Source organism: Chaetodon trifascialis, chromosome 5, assembly GCF_039877785.1.
Source record: "Chaetodon trifascialis isolate fChaTrf1 chromosome 5, fChaTrf1.hap1, whole genome shotgun sequence".
NCBI classification, from domain to species: domain Eukaryota; kingdom Metazoa; phylum Chordata; class Actinopteri; order Chaetodontiformes; family Chaetodontidae; genus Chaetodon; species Chaetodon trifascialis.
In genome coordinates, this window is record NC_092060.1 from 23,376,829 (window position 1) to 23,390,847 (window position 14,019).

A 14,019-nucleotide genomic window follows, 5' to 3' on the forward strand; every position below is an offset into this window, starting at 1 on the left:
CGAGTGAAAGGAGCGCTGTTTGTCTGCCAGAGCTGGTGGCTAAACGAAAGCTGATCCAAACCCTTAAATGAGAGCCGCCGGGCTAATATTTTAAGGCTTGGATTGTAGCACCAGGAAATACCTGAGAGGTACACCTTTAAGGAATCAAATTTAGCAATCCGCAGGAATGGTTGGAAAACTTACACCAGAGAACTCGAGCTTTCCGTAACCTCCCTCTGCGCTTTTTTGGATCCCGTAAGTTCAGGTGCAGCGATTAAAGCCTCCTAACGTGTTAATGATGGTGGAATATTTCATTCTGAGTTTGTCAGTTTTATCCCCCATTAGCAGGCAGGAATGTCCTCTCGTCTTCTCCGCTCCCCGGTGATTGGTTAATGTCTCCGGCTATTTACACGTTACAGACAGCACATCCATTTAGGAAACACAGAGGAGATAACGTTTGAGACAAAATACGGGTCGATTATTAAAGATCTGTATATTCTGCTCGGTGCACGATTTCATCAAGTTTTGAAGAACAGAAGCAGCGAAATTTAGGCTTTTATCACAAGCTGCAAAGCTGTTTTTACAACTTGAAAATCGGAAGTCGATAAATATAATTTGCTTCTAGTGGTGCGACTAAATCTGTTGAAAAAGAACCTGAAGTGATTTACACAATGAAAAAAGGAAGCAATATTGTGTATTTTCACATTTATGAAAAAAAACTTTACATTTACAGCGAGGCAAGATATCCAAAGGCGTTCTGTTGACATACAGTTTACTTTAAAACATTACAAATGACTGGAGTTCCTCCATTTAGACGGTAAGAAACAGTGGTTTGTCTGCAGCGGCTGTTGTTCTAGAGAAGATTCAGTTCAGAGAGTAACTGTTCATTTTCCTGTCTGAGACTAATACTGCTGTTACTGCGATCAAAACATACAAAAAAACTTCCCTAACCTTCTGAATATCAAGTATAAAAACAAAAACTTAAAAAAAAAGTGGAAAAGTCCTCCTGTCATTCACAGAATGAATATTAAATAATAAAATTCATAATGCACGACACACAGTGATTTCTGTGTACAAGTGTGTGGATTTACAAATCACCAGATAACATTTGAACGCGTCACGGTTTTGTCTGTAGAGGTGAAACAGGAGCTGAGACGCACTCTGGCCTTATTTCAATTCACCCTCTTTATCTCAAAGCACGACTCTGCTGCACATTAGGCGTCTGATTGGCCTGAAACACCCCGGTTCACTGGGCATTACTGAATAAAGGGCGGAATGATGAAGTCTGATCCAAACCATATGGGCGCAGAGCAGCAGAAGGTATTCTGGGGGGATTCCTGCACAGATCTTCAGGTTTACACTCAGCTATCAGAGGAGAGTGTATAATACTATCCAGAGCTTTTTAATATCCACAATCAAAGAAGCAGAGGCAGCTTCACGTGCTGACTGACTGCAGAGCCCCCGACAACAAAACTGACTTGGAGTGCAGAGAAAACGCTGCAGGGGCAAACCAGTCCACCGCCACCAGAGATTTCAGCGTTTGGCTCTCTTGGAAGGGGGCTCCTCCAATTTCTGTCCTCCCCGCGTTCGCACCACAGGGGGGCTGGCCTCCCGTTTACGGCCCCCCTTCGCCGCCGCTGCAGCCTGGCCCCTCGTCCCGCTGCAGGAGGGGAACAAGGAGCAAGTGTCAGTCCGTTTGTCTAAAGTGTCATGTTCAGGTGCTGTGAAAATGTCTCTTTGTTAAGAGTTATTCATGAGAGGTGTTGCAGTGACCGGCACTCCTTTATGAGACGCAAGAGCACAGAGTGGAGCTCGGCGTGTGCACATCCCCCCGTCGAGAGAGGAGAGAAGAGACTCCGTTAAGACCTTCATGATGTTAACGCTGGAATTTAATTTGAGTTCCAAAACAAAATAAAGGTGCAAATCTGCTCGGAAACTACAAATAGGCTGAATTAAAAGGAACAAAAACCCCCAAAAAACAAGACAGATACTCCAAATACATTTATATGATTAAGAAAAAAACGTTTGCATGCTGTCCTGATGGAAAGGAATCATCTAGTCTGTTCCCTTAATCATAGAGGAACTGATTAGGCATATTTATTGACACGAAAAATAATATTCAGCCTTTTTAACCAGTGATGGGTTAAAAAAACGTTTTTCTGTATTAAATAATTAATAATATAACAGTATTTTTGTCAAGAATTGCATTTGCTTAAAACATATTTTGAAAAGCTGTTTTGACATTTTCTGTTTTGTATTTAAGGTAATTTAAATTTCGCTTGTAACTGTCTGGATCCCCTGAAAGTAAATACTGTATTTTGTTCAAGTGCACAAACAACGTGATGTAAAAAGTGACACTACTTGTTAAACGTAGTAGATTTTGATAGTTTATCATTATTTAAATTCAAAGACTATTTAAGGACTCATGGATACCCTGGATTTGTGATGAAGGCAGATACAAAAAGCAGACTGAGGATCTATAATACTCTCAAAATAAAAAAAACATAAATATAAAAAACGTTATATTATCAGTTCAAATTGTTCATCACACACACGCACACACACACACACACACACACACACACGCACACACATCTTTTTTGTTTGTTTTTCGTATTGTTTTTTTACAGACAGCGATCTCATACCTGCCGTATAACTCCAGATGTGTTAATATATCTTCCTTAAAAACAGCTTAGTATATGCAAAATGATTCCTTATTTTTATTTTTTGGGGTTAATACCTCAAAAACATTTAGAAATTCCGGGAAAACGTTTGGCAAAATGTTCCCTTTCACAGAGCGGCGGCCCAGCAGCCAGTTTTGGTCGGATTCCCCTTTAAGCTCGTTCATTCTGCTGAACCTCAATGAGACAAACTCACCGCGTGCCAGCTGCGGTCTCCTCTTTACCGTTCTGTCGGCTTGCCCGGGTGGATGGTTTACTTGGCTTGTTCCTGAGGAGCAGTAAAAACAAATATGAAACAACAGTTGTTGCTTTAGTGCTAAATCTTCCCCTGCTTTAATTTAATAGGATGTGACAGCGACGATGCCCGCTGGGCGCTTCAGAGTGCAAACATTCAGCGCGGAGACAATCCCAGGCTCATTCGTCAACACTGACAGCGTCTCAGAGCTGTGACCCAACTGACGACTCGGCTGTGACGTGAATCATCGTCTGACTTTTAAGATTTAATTGATCTTATTAAATTCTAATTACTCACTTTTACTGCAGGTTTTTACCGTAAATCATCTGAACAAATCAGAAAGCTCCACTGAAGTTTGAACTGGGGGTCATTTAAGTCGCTGTCTTTGTTGTTCAAATACCTTTCAGCCTCCAGCCGAGAGGCAGAGCGTGTGGTCGCCCTGGTCGCAGTTCCTTTTTCCTCGCCATCGTCCTCCTCCTCCTCCTCTTCATCATTCTGCTCGCTCTCTTTTTCTTCTGCCTTTTTGTCCTTTTTATCTGTGGAGAGATGATGATGGGTTTGATATCAGATCTGTTTCCCAAAGACATTTGTTCATTTTAAAAACCTGTCACTCTTACGCACTCCTCCACAGCACTGACACCACCATATTATCCATGCATTTAGCAGCATGCTGCTTCAAAATAATTTTTTCTTCAATCGGCAATCAACAGTTTCATTCATTTTGCACTAACTTGTCAGAGAACTTTGCTCAAGTTTATAAGGTCACTTCTTCGAAGCAGCATGTTTGTGGTTTTGAATTTCCTCACCTGGATCCTCTGTGGCTGCCGCTGCCTTCGACGGCCGACCCCTCCGCCTCTTTGGAGTCACTTCTTGGTCCACTTGAGGCTCCTCCTCCTCAGCCTGGAGATATAAGAACAAATATTTAAGTCCTTGAGTCTAATGAGAGTTTAAATAAGGTAGTGAGTGAATGATGTACAGAACAAAGATGTGTTTGAAGGCCTTACAGAGGCAGTACAGCGAACATGATGGATGCACATACAGTGTTTACAACATACAGAACAACCGGTTTCTTAATTTTACTGCCGACATACATCCCCTGGGTTCTTCTCGCTGCAGATCTCCTCTTTGACCTCCTCTTTGACCTCCACTCTGACCTCCTCTCTGACCTCCTCTTGACCCTCCACCTGACTCACTGAAGGGGAGCCACCTGCAAAAGGGTAAATGTACAACACAGAGACTGTAATCAAGGTAACTCAGACGACCCTGTGATGTTCTTTCTCTACAATAAGCATCCAGAATATAAATTGGGGTGTTTTAAAAGTGTTTAAAGTGTGTGTGTGTGTGTGTGTGTGTGTGTGTGTGTGTGTGTGTGTGTGTGTGTGTGTGTGTGTGCGCGCGCTTTCTCACCACTGTCTTTTTCTGGTTGTTGCTCGCTCTCTTCTTGTTGACTGTCGTCCTCCTTAACCTCCTCTCCAGCCTGGGGTTCCTGTGGCTTTAGAATTTGAATACACATCAAGACACATAACCGGAGAGGTGGATACAGAAGTAGGACCAGGATACAGACAATGTTTTAATCACAAATGACAAAACTCACCTCCACAGATTCCTCCATTTCCTCTGACCACTTCCTCTTCACAGCTGGTTTACCTGTATTGGACATTCGACAGGTCAGAGCTGACAGAAATTGATCTCATCATCTCTTTTACATACAGGGACCAGGAAGAAAATATTCTGTAAAGTTTAACTTGAAGTCAAGCTGCCAGCCTTCCCTCATGTCAACTATCATTGCCAAATTACTCATTCATACTATTTTACAGCTTGTTAACAGCGATGACAGCGAAATAAAACTTGTTTAACTCACAACATCGTGCTATGAAACGCACAAATTAGCTGCTGAGGTTTGGCTCACTTATTCTCAGAGTTGGTAATGCTCTGGCAGACATGGAGCCGCACCTCTCCGTACAGTTCAACTAATGTTAGTCACCATTCATAGTGTGCTTGTACACAGTACAGAGGCACTGGAAACCTTGCTCAGTTCTGTCATTCAAACAAGAAGAAATCAGGACGGAAAGCGAATTCATTTGACTTGAATTAAAAACAAACGTACGTGGGTCAGTGGTCTCTTTGGAGTCGCAGCTTCCTGCAGCTGCAGTGTCTTCTGGAACAGGGAACGGTGGATTCACTTGGATTCCTTCCTGTTCAATTTTCTCTGGCTCACTTTCCTCCTCAGTTCTCTACAGATTGGAAAAATACAGATGAGAACATTGTGAAAGATAAGTTACAGTGACGTGCCTCAAAGCTGATGTCCTCTACAAAATCTGATTCATGGTTTCTGATGTGTAGTGACACACGTACAGTATAAACCTGCTAATGTTAAGTAATGTGGAGCATCTAACCTTCATGATGGATGTTTGTTGGTGTACCTCTTCGCTCTCGGCTGGTGTTCTTAATGACGTTTTTTCAGCGCTCTCCTCGTCTTTATTCTCATTCTTCTGATCATCTGACGTTAAAATAGCAGCAACATCACAGACGGGCTCAAGACTCATCACTCATCAACTACTCGCTTAGAAAAAGACAACTTGTTCATTATAAAGTGACAATCCTACCGGTAGCAGCTTCTTTGGTTTCAGCTCCGGAGCGTCTTCGCCCGCGGCTTGGAGCCTCCTCCTCCTCCTCCTCCTCCTCCTCCGGCTTCTCCGGCTCTTGAGGTTGGGCCTTCTCTTCGTCCTCACTGGTTCTGGATGGACGTGGTGTTTTGACTTCCACAACCTTCTCCTGATCGGTTTCCTGAAGAGGCAGAAGTAGTAAATGAGCAAATCAATCACGAGCACAGATATCAAATACAAACATGCACCTGCAAAAACTGTTTCTTGTGCAAGAATTGTTGCTTCCACATCAGTGCTTATGGATTTTAAAAGGTTTTAAAGCCAAAAGAGAACACAAAATACAGACTTTTCACTGACTGACATGATTGTACTCTGATACAGGTGAATATTTACCTCAGCAGATTGTTGCTCTTTACTTTCCTTTTCATCCCTCTCATCACCTGATCAATTACAAAAACATAAGCAAACACATTGTTTGATATAATGAAGAAAAATACCATTGTGACATCTTCTAAACCACAAACTTGCAGCAGCAATAGTTTTAGATACTATACCAGATTCTTTGGCCTTCTGATTGGACAGCTTTCGTTTACGTCTTCCTCTTCCCTCCGTCTTTTCTTCCTGCATGACAAAAAAAAGTGTTTGCTGGGTCATCAGCGATCATTTATTGCATTTGTAAGAGCTGAACTTCAAACAGACCGTTTGGTGTTACCTTCTCTGACAGGTCGGATCCCTTCTCCTCGCCCTGGCTGTCTGTGCTGGAGACATTACCTGAAGAATATAAACAAACAGCAAAGACGAAAGAAAAAAAAACATGAAGACATGAAGATGAACATTTCCAGCTTAAGCTTCCTGAAGGTGCAGTGAGCTCCTAATAACACATACAGCACCAAAAATAACTAAAAACGATGAATCTACACACCCACCATTGAGTGAAATCATAACACTAGGAGGATTTTTTTAAAAGTCACATGACTCACTGATTTGTTTGACCAGTTTGAACTGACTCTCAGCTTCACTTCCTCTGATCTCCTCAGTCTTCTCCAGGACATCGTGTTCAACCTGAACAGAATTTGTTAAAGACACACGGATCAACAAAAACAGAGGGTGCAAATGTTAAAGGTCAAACAAAGAGGAAGAGAGCCTAACTCAGGCTGAACTCTCACCGTTTGTGGATCACTCTCCTCTGCTGCTGCAACATTTTCCTCCTCCACCATCTTACTCTCGGCTTCACCTAGTGGTGAAAAGAAGTAAGGTTAGAAATTTACTCATTTTGCAGCTTCCACCAGATAAAACAACAGTATTCTTAGACATTTTGATGTGTACGATAGATGAGAGAAAAGACTCACTGTCATCTACGTCCATCTTGGCCTCACTGTCCTCAGCTACCACCTCCTCTGCCTATCGGTTAAGAGACAGGACTTTGAATTTTAGTCTCGCGTGACATTTTTAAGACAGAAAATCGTAAACCATGAATGGCTCCTCACCTTGGGGCTCGTGTTTGTGAGTGCCACGTCTGGCTCGGTTTGCTCTAAAGTAAGAATAAGATGGTTAAAAATCAGCCTAAGAAAAAACACTTTTTTATTGTGTTTTGGAGCACTCACCTTGTTTACTGGACGTCTCTGTGGCTTGTTCAGCGGCAGCAAAAATAACTGCGACTGTGCTTCCCTCTGGGGCTTCTGTGACCTCTTCTTGCTCACACACAACAGCATCGGCAGCTGAAATATTGTAGAAAGAAAAAAAAATTAACTTCACACTGAAAATCATAAGATATAATAGTAGCATAGGTCAAATGATTTTTTTGCCTTCTTTGCCAGCTGCTGGTGGTGCCACTTTTTCATCTGGCTGTGTTTCAGGAGCAACTTCTGCACCTTTGACTTCATCTTCATTTAAAGGAGCCTGATGTTCATCTGAGGTGGTGTCATCCTCCTGTAGTAGACAGAGCCCACAGCAGAGTAAGACCATTTCCATTTGTTTAATGGATATTTTTGATCCAATAGAAGCTTAAAGGGAGTTGTGAAACAGGCTAAATGAAAGCCAAAGGCCATTCAAATTCACAAATGTGTATTCTTTACCTGTGGAGCAACGGATTCAGACGTTTCAACCGTTGCCACATCCATTTCACTCTCTGAATTTTCAGACACGTCTGTAAGAGAGACATATTTCTATTTAGAGAGACATTCTGACATGTTTATGTAGCAAGTTATTCATTTCGCCATCACCGTCTTTCACTTACCTGTGTTTGGTTTTTCAGCAACATCTTCATCAGTTTGCAGAGATGCACCTGGTGACGGCTCGGTGGCTGCGAGCTCAGTTTCAGGGGCTGTTTGCACGTCCATGGGAGGATGCTGCTCTTCCTCCTCAGCTGCAGCGGTTTCCATCGGTTGTGCTGCAGTCTGGTTCACCTCCGCTTCTTCCCTCGCATCTTGGCAAATTAAGCTGGAGGACACTGTACTGTCAGGATCCATGGACAGCAGAGTGAGAGCTGCCTCTTTCATCTTCATATCAGCGTCTTGCAGAGTCATGTCGGGCGTCACATCCTCTCGTCTGCTCTCAGGCGGGAGTCTCGCCTCGGCCGAGGTACAGACGTCCATGAGAGTCAGCAGAGCATCGGCCTCGGCCGGCACGGCTGGCACCTCGCTCAGCTGTGACTCCGTCTCGCCCTCGGGCGGCTCTGGGGTGATGTCGCTCAAAGCGTCGCAGGTGTCGTCGGAGAAGGAGGTGGTGACAGTGGTGGTGACGGGTTCGGAGTCGGTGCTCGTGTCTTGGAGAAGACAGCGTGTCTTCGGCGGCTCCTCTGCGTCCAGACTCAGTGAGGAAACTGAAGATTTAGAGGATTTATCAGACTTTTCCAGTTTGTCCTCTCTGGGTGCTTTCTTCTCTTCTTGGCTGTCTTCTCTCTTTTCTGGGACTTTCTCCTTCTTCTCCAGTTTTTTCTTTGCACTCTTGATTTCTGATTTCTCTTGGAGAGGTTCCTCTGAGACTTTCCGCTGCTCCTTTGCACTCCCCTCTTTCTTCTTCTCCTTTGTTGCCTCAGGTTTGCTAACGGGTGCACCTCCTGTACTTTTCACCTCCGAACTCTGAACTTTATTATCGATCTTTGGTAACAATAAAGTCTTTGTCTCCTCTTTGGATTTTGATTTAGACTTTTCCACGATTCTTCCCTTTTCTGTTGGCTTGACCCTCTTTGGATCTTTGTCAGTTTCAGAGCTGGGCTTGTTTGATTTCTGGCTGTCTTGATCTGCTTTAGTCTTTTCCTTCTCGCTGTCTTTACTGTCTGTTTTAGATTTGGGTTTGTCTCCTGGCCTGTCCTCGGTGTGGCTCCTCGACCTTTTCAGGCCTTCCTTGGAGTGTTTATCTTTCTTCTTGCTGCTGTCGGACCCGGGTTCCATGTCAGACCGATCCTCAGAAGATCCGGCAGAATCGGGGCGGAGGAGCAGCTTGAAATCGCTTTTCGCTGAAGTTTTCTCTCCTTTGACCTTTTCCTTTTCTTTGATCTTATCCTTATCTTTCTCCTTTTCCTTAATTTTGTCCTTGTCCTTCTCTGCTTTGACGGTCTCCGTCGATGGAGCTTTCGCCTTCTTGACAGCAGCATCTTTAGGACCCTCGTCTGCCACTCCCTCTGACAAAGACGGCTTTCCATCTCTTGTGGTTCCTGCCATTTTCTTCTCACTTTTGATCTTAGGCTTCTTTTCACTTTTGTCTTCAGAGGACGCTTTAAGAGCAACACCGTCCTTCTGCTGAGATTCATCTGTCTGATGTTCGGATTTCTTCTCCTGCCGCTGTTTGAGCTTGGCGCGTTCGTCTGACAAGCTGCGCTCTTTCTCTTTGCGTTCTTTAAAGTGAAATTCTTTACGGGACAACCTGTCAAATTTCCCAATTGAACGTTGTTTGAGAGCCTCTTGGGAACCTTGCTCCAACTCCAGGATGAAGGAGTGTGTCCGGCCTTTGTCAGACAGCTTTTTGGCTTCACTGGAATCTTCTGAGACGCTGCCGCTCGTCCTCCTGTGCCTCTCGTCAGACGATGCCGATTCTGACAGATTTCTTATCAATTTTGGCTGTGGAGTCTTGGAGGTTGTCGATTTCACCTCCTGGTTTTGAAAAAACAAACCACAAAAATGCTTTTTACAACTCACTAATCCAATCCAATCAAACCTGTTACCTATGATGAAGTCCTTTCACATACCGCTTTCTTGGATCCTTCTGCATCTCCTCTCTTTTTGCTTGAAACATCTCCGTCTTTCCTGAAGGAGGAAAGTGATACTTTTACAGTGTACAATGCAAGCACACTCAGTTGCCAGTTTATTAGGTACACCAAGCTAAAAACAAATGCAGTCTAATACTACAGTCCTCCAGCACTTCCTCTCTGTGCTGTTAAATTTTACAGAGATATTTCTGTCATATTGTCTTATTGTTGTTTTGTTTAGCAGCAGGGGTTCAGGTAGCACCTACCTTGAGTCCAGCTTCCTCTTCCGGCTGAGAGCCATCTTTTTCTCCAGAACTTTCTTCTCTTTGCGAGCCTCTTTGGCTCTGGGGCCCTCCAGTCCAGCAGAGTCTCCACCCTTTTGTTTTTTGTGATCTGTGTAGGATATAACGCTTGGTAAACAATGGGGCAGTTCAGAGTTCTCAGTTATTTTGAGAACACGTTAGACTCAACAAACTTGACATCACACACTAAAATTTACAGATGTTGTGACATAAAGCAGGAAAACATTCGATGAGAACATTTAAGCACAGTTAAGTGAGGAGCATAAGCCCACATTGCTCTAGCTTTTATACCATGTAACCCAAAAACCTTGAAACTCCGGCTATTACACTAAAAATCAACAGGTTTGAAATAACTGACCACAGTGAGGGAATTTAAGGAACTGGGTAGAAATACCTTGTTCTTCGGCCTGCACTGCTTTCTGTTTACGCTTCTCTTCCATTCGCTCTCTGTTCTGTTGTCTCTTCAGCAGCCTTTCCTCTTTGTCTTTTGCCTGTGAGAACACAGTTAAGTCCAGAGAGAGACAGCAAGAAAGCAAAAACCAACAGTTAAAATAAACGACCATAAAAATCTTTGTGGTTTTAAAGCTCACGATCGAGTGTAATGCTGCGCCTTCAATGCTAACATCAACAGAACTCACTGCAGATCTCCGACGCTCCTCCACAGTGATCTCATCGTCCGAGTCGCTGTAGTAACGGGAGTAGAGGAAGGGCTTGTGAACGTAGGCCTTGCGGCGGGGTTTGCGTTCTTCTTCTCCTCCCTCTCCGATGCCTTGCTTCTTTTCTGTTCTCTCACCGTGATCTGGAAAACACACAGGAAGACTTGACAATCCAACACAGAGAGAAGAGCTCAAAACTGAGAATCTGTGGTAGTGGCGACCGTATTTAACACTTTATGATACAGTGACTGCTCAAATTTTGTTTGACAGGCAGGAAAAAAGGGTTGAGACCATCTGCTGGAAGCTCCCCCTCTTCAGAGGAATCAGACGGAGGCTCCTCATCTTCACTTTCTTCCTCGAATGATGACAGGTCGCTGGTGTGGACAGAGCTCACGGTGATGTCGCTCAGGCCGTCCAGGTCTGAGTCCTCCAAAAAGTATTCTGCAAGGCAAAGACACATCAGTATTTAAACTTGTTTTTTATTGTATTGTATTTCTACCACATTTTCATCTATTCATGTGTGACACACTTTGTAACTGTGCATTTTGCTTACTTCCTTAATTACATACAGACGGTACAACAGCTCACCTTCCTTTATCCTCTCTCTGGCTTTCTGCTTGGCCTGACTTGTAGATTTCAGCAGATCATCATCCTGCCTCTCCTCTGTGGCTTTCCCAGTTGTCTTGCCAACAGCTTTATCTTTGTCCTCCTCTGTCAGCTCCTGAGCTCCTGGCTCCTCCTCTTCCATCTTCACCTCCTCTATTAGGCCCTCTTTTCCGAGACCCATCTGTTCCTGAGCGTCCTCTGTCTTCACTTCTAGGGCCTGGACCTCTGATGCCAGCTCCTCTGCCTCTTCCAGTATCTTGCCGTCATGATGGTCGCCTCCCTCCTCAACAATGCTCATGTCCTGCTCTCCCTCCTCCACCACCTGCATGGACTCATCTGAAGCTTGGCCTTTGCGTCCTTTTTCTGTGCCTGAGCTGGCCCTGACGCTGGCCTCCTGGTTGAGGGAGGTTATGGTGTCCAGGATGGACATGGCGTCGCTGGCTGAAGTGGTAGCTGGAGCAGACGACGAGGCTGTAAAAAAATGTAATGTCAGCATTAACTGTCAGTGGAAGCCAGAACTTAAGGTATGATTATTATTATTATTATATTATATATTATATTGTTATTTATTTTCACATGATTATTGGTTGTTTGGCTTGTTTTGTGTGATTGATTGCCTATGAATGTTTCTTGTTGTCCCATGAAAACTCATCAAAGGGAGTTTGATGAATTTAATTAACTAAAACTGAATATGTTTATTTAAGATGCTTAAAACAAGCTTGGCAAGCTGAAGCCCACAATCCAGATGGATGACGGCTGTGGCACATATCTCAGCCCATTAAAGAAAGACAAGAACACCAAATCTAATCATCTCTAAATGTCAACCCTCACGTTAACCTGAAAGGTTCAAATGATGGAAAATGCATTATTTACTCACCACCACAGGGGAGGACGTGGTCAGAATTATTATCACAAACACCCTAACATCAAAAATGGCAGTCATGGTTGATGAAGGGATGAAATGCTATGCACCTTGCTCAACAATACTGCTGTCTGGTTTGGTCTCTGTTAAAGGTGGTGGGACCGGCGGCTCCTCAGTGCAGCTGCCAGGTGACAGAAATTCACGGACCACCCTTTCCACCTGCGGCCTGAAGATGTGGTTGATTTTGGGATCCACCACCTGGGCCACGATCCTGTCCACTCCCTGCTCCAGCATCCCAGATCTAAGAGGAACAGTTCAGTTTAACTCCTGGCACTCTAAACTAGTTATACAAAAATCACAAACACTTTCTGATGCTATGACTATGACTATGAGCTCGAGCAGAGATGAAGAACAGAGGGTGGAAAAGGGACATTGCTCCATTCTCACTTACTGGAGAACCAGTTGTCTGATGTTGTTTCTCAGCTGGTTCTTGTTCAAATGAGGACTCCATGTGTGGTTCGAGAGGTGATTGGAGACAAAGTTGTCCACTCTTTGTTTCAGGTTCAGGTAAGCTGGCTGCAAGAGGACAAACAAGAAAATGATCACAGTCGAGAAGCTCGTACTAAGAATTGTCAGACATTCATACTCGATAAAAGTAATCACTGATTAAGTGGTAAAAAGTCGTCATCGAATCAATTAAATCAAACACAGGTAACATCACGATGGAGGATTAAAATTCTTCGTGAATGACTGTTTGGGCAATCGAATCAATTATTTGTCAGTGCACACCCCCATATAACATAATTTTCTCATTTGGCGTAATAACAATGATGGTAATTTGTCACCTTCATCAATCCCAGTTTATATGAAAGCTGAAGGAGAGAAGGGTTACCATCTCAATACTTTTCTACCTTTTAATAAGAAAATACACGAGACTGAAGTAAACTGGTTGATTTTGCAGTTCTTATATTGTCACAAACCAATAATACAACTAACTATAGTATACTGGCCCTGAAAAAAAAGTGATAGATAGAGTGCTTAAATGTGATGGGGTAACATCATCTGTCCATGCTTAGCTCTAAGTAAGTTGGATTTTATGTTGTACGTAAATGAAAGAAAATGAATGAAAATCAATGGCTGTCACTAAAGCGGAAAAGGGGACTCTTAAATCTTAAAAAACTGATCCTAAGCTGGACGACAGCTAGCTTAATTTCTGAGTTAGTACTGAGTTGACGTGATGTGTTGTGTTTACAGTGAAATGTAGCTTTGAGAGCCCAACACATACCCCGGCTTTCAGTGTCCCTAAAATACACTAAATGGTACATTATCGGTTGGCTACACATAACAGTGTTAAACAAGTTAAGAAGACGTTTTCAACCGTTACCTTTGTGTCAACGTCTGCCAGGCAGTCCCTCCTGAACTGGTCGAAGAGACCCTGTGTTTTTAGATGACTGACGATCATTGAGACCAGCTGAGGGTCCCCGGGTGGTAAACCAGCCATGTCTGAATGCTGGTAGCGTTAGCTTCGATCGGAATAATTGCAATAGTTAATACTGACAACACATTAGAGGATATCCGACACAGACGCACCGCGCTTCTGTTATGGTTTGTTAAGTTCGAAGCGGGTTTCACCCGGAAGGACATCTCATCCTACGAACGATAACTAGCACTCTAAACCGGAAAAGCTTTGAACGCGAGAGTCTCGGTAACAAAATAAAAGCATAGTAATCTATTAAATGTCCGCTGTGTGTAAGTGGCTATAACGCGAGTCAGTCATTAAGGTTTTACTTAGCTTATAAAAAGATCCAACTTGTGTCCTCGATTAATGAGTAGCTACAGAAAACACCTCATTAATGAGCTTCTTTATATTGTGTTAGACGCTAACAATTAGCTTTAGCAAACGCCA

At 43.4% G+C, this 14,019-nt stretch overlaps 2 protein-coding genes across 2 annotated transcripts; both read right to left on the bottom strand.

Moving 5' to 3' along the window:
• Positions 1-654: 654 nt before the first annotated feature.
• On the bottom strand, positions 655-7,215 carry LOC139331415 (glutamic acid-rich protein-like). The gene is made up of 18 exons (XM_070962878.1): positions 7,106-7,215; positions 6,989-7,032; positions 6,851-6,902; positions 6,668-6,735; positions 6,482-6,563; positions 6,214-6,272; positions 6,056-6,122; positions 5,895-5,941; positions 5,502-5,682; positions 5,292-5,395; positions 5,003-5,129; positions 4,490-4,542; positions 4,303-4,387; positions 3,987-4,102; positions 3,702-3,795; positions 3,296-3,431; positions 2,857-2,928; positions 655-1,639 (listed from the first exon to the last, which is right to left on the bottom strand). The coding sequence occupies exons 3-18, from the start codon at positions 6,864-6,866 to the stop codon at positions 1,513-1,515; spliced, it is 1,434 nt and encodes a 477-aa protein (XP_070818979.1). The 5' UTR covers positions 6,867-6,902; positions 6,989-7,032; positions 7,106-7,215; the 3' UTR covers positions 655-1,512.
• Positions 7,216-7,289: 74 nt separating this feature from the next.
• bod1l1 (biorientation of chromosomes in cell division 1-like 1) lies at positions 7,290-13,756 on the bottom strand. The gene is made up of 12 exons (XM_070962191.1): positions 13,498-13,756; positions 12,565-12,689; positions 12,224-12,414; positions 11,234-11,722; positions 10,937-11,086; positions 10,628-10,788; positions 10,384-10,480; positions 9,954-10,080; positions 9,688-9,745; positions 7,738-9,592; positions 7,577-7,647; positions 7,290-7,430 (listed from the first exon to the last, which is right to left on the bottom strand). Exons 1-12 carry the CDS (start codon positions 13,612-13,614, stop codon positions 7,290-7,292), a joined length of 3,582 nt encoding a protein of 1,193 aa, XP_070818292.1. The 5' UTR covers positions 13,615-13,756.
• Positions 13,757-14,019: the final 263 nt, after the last annotated feature.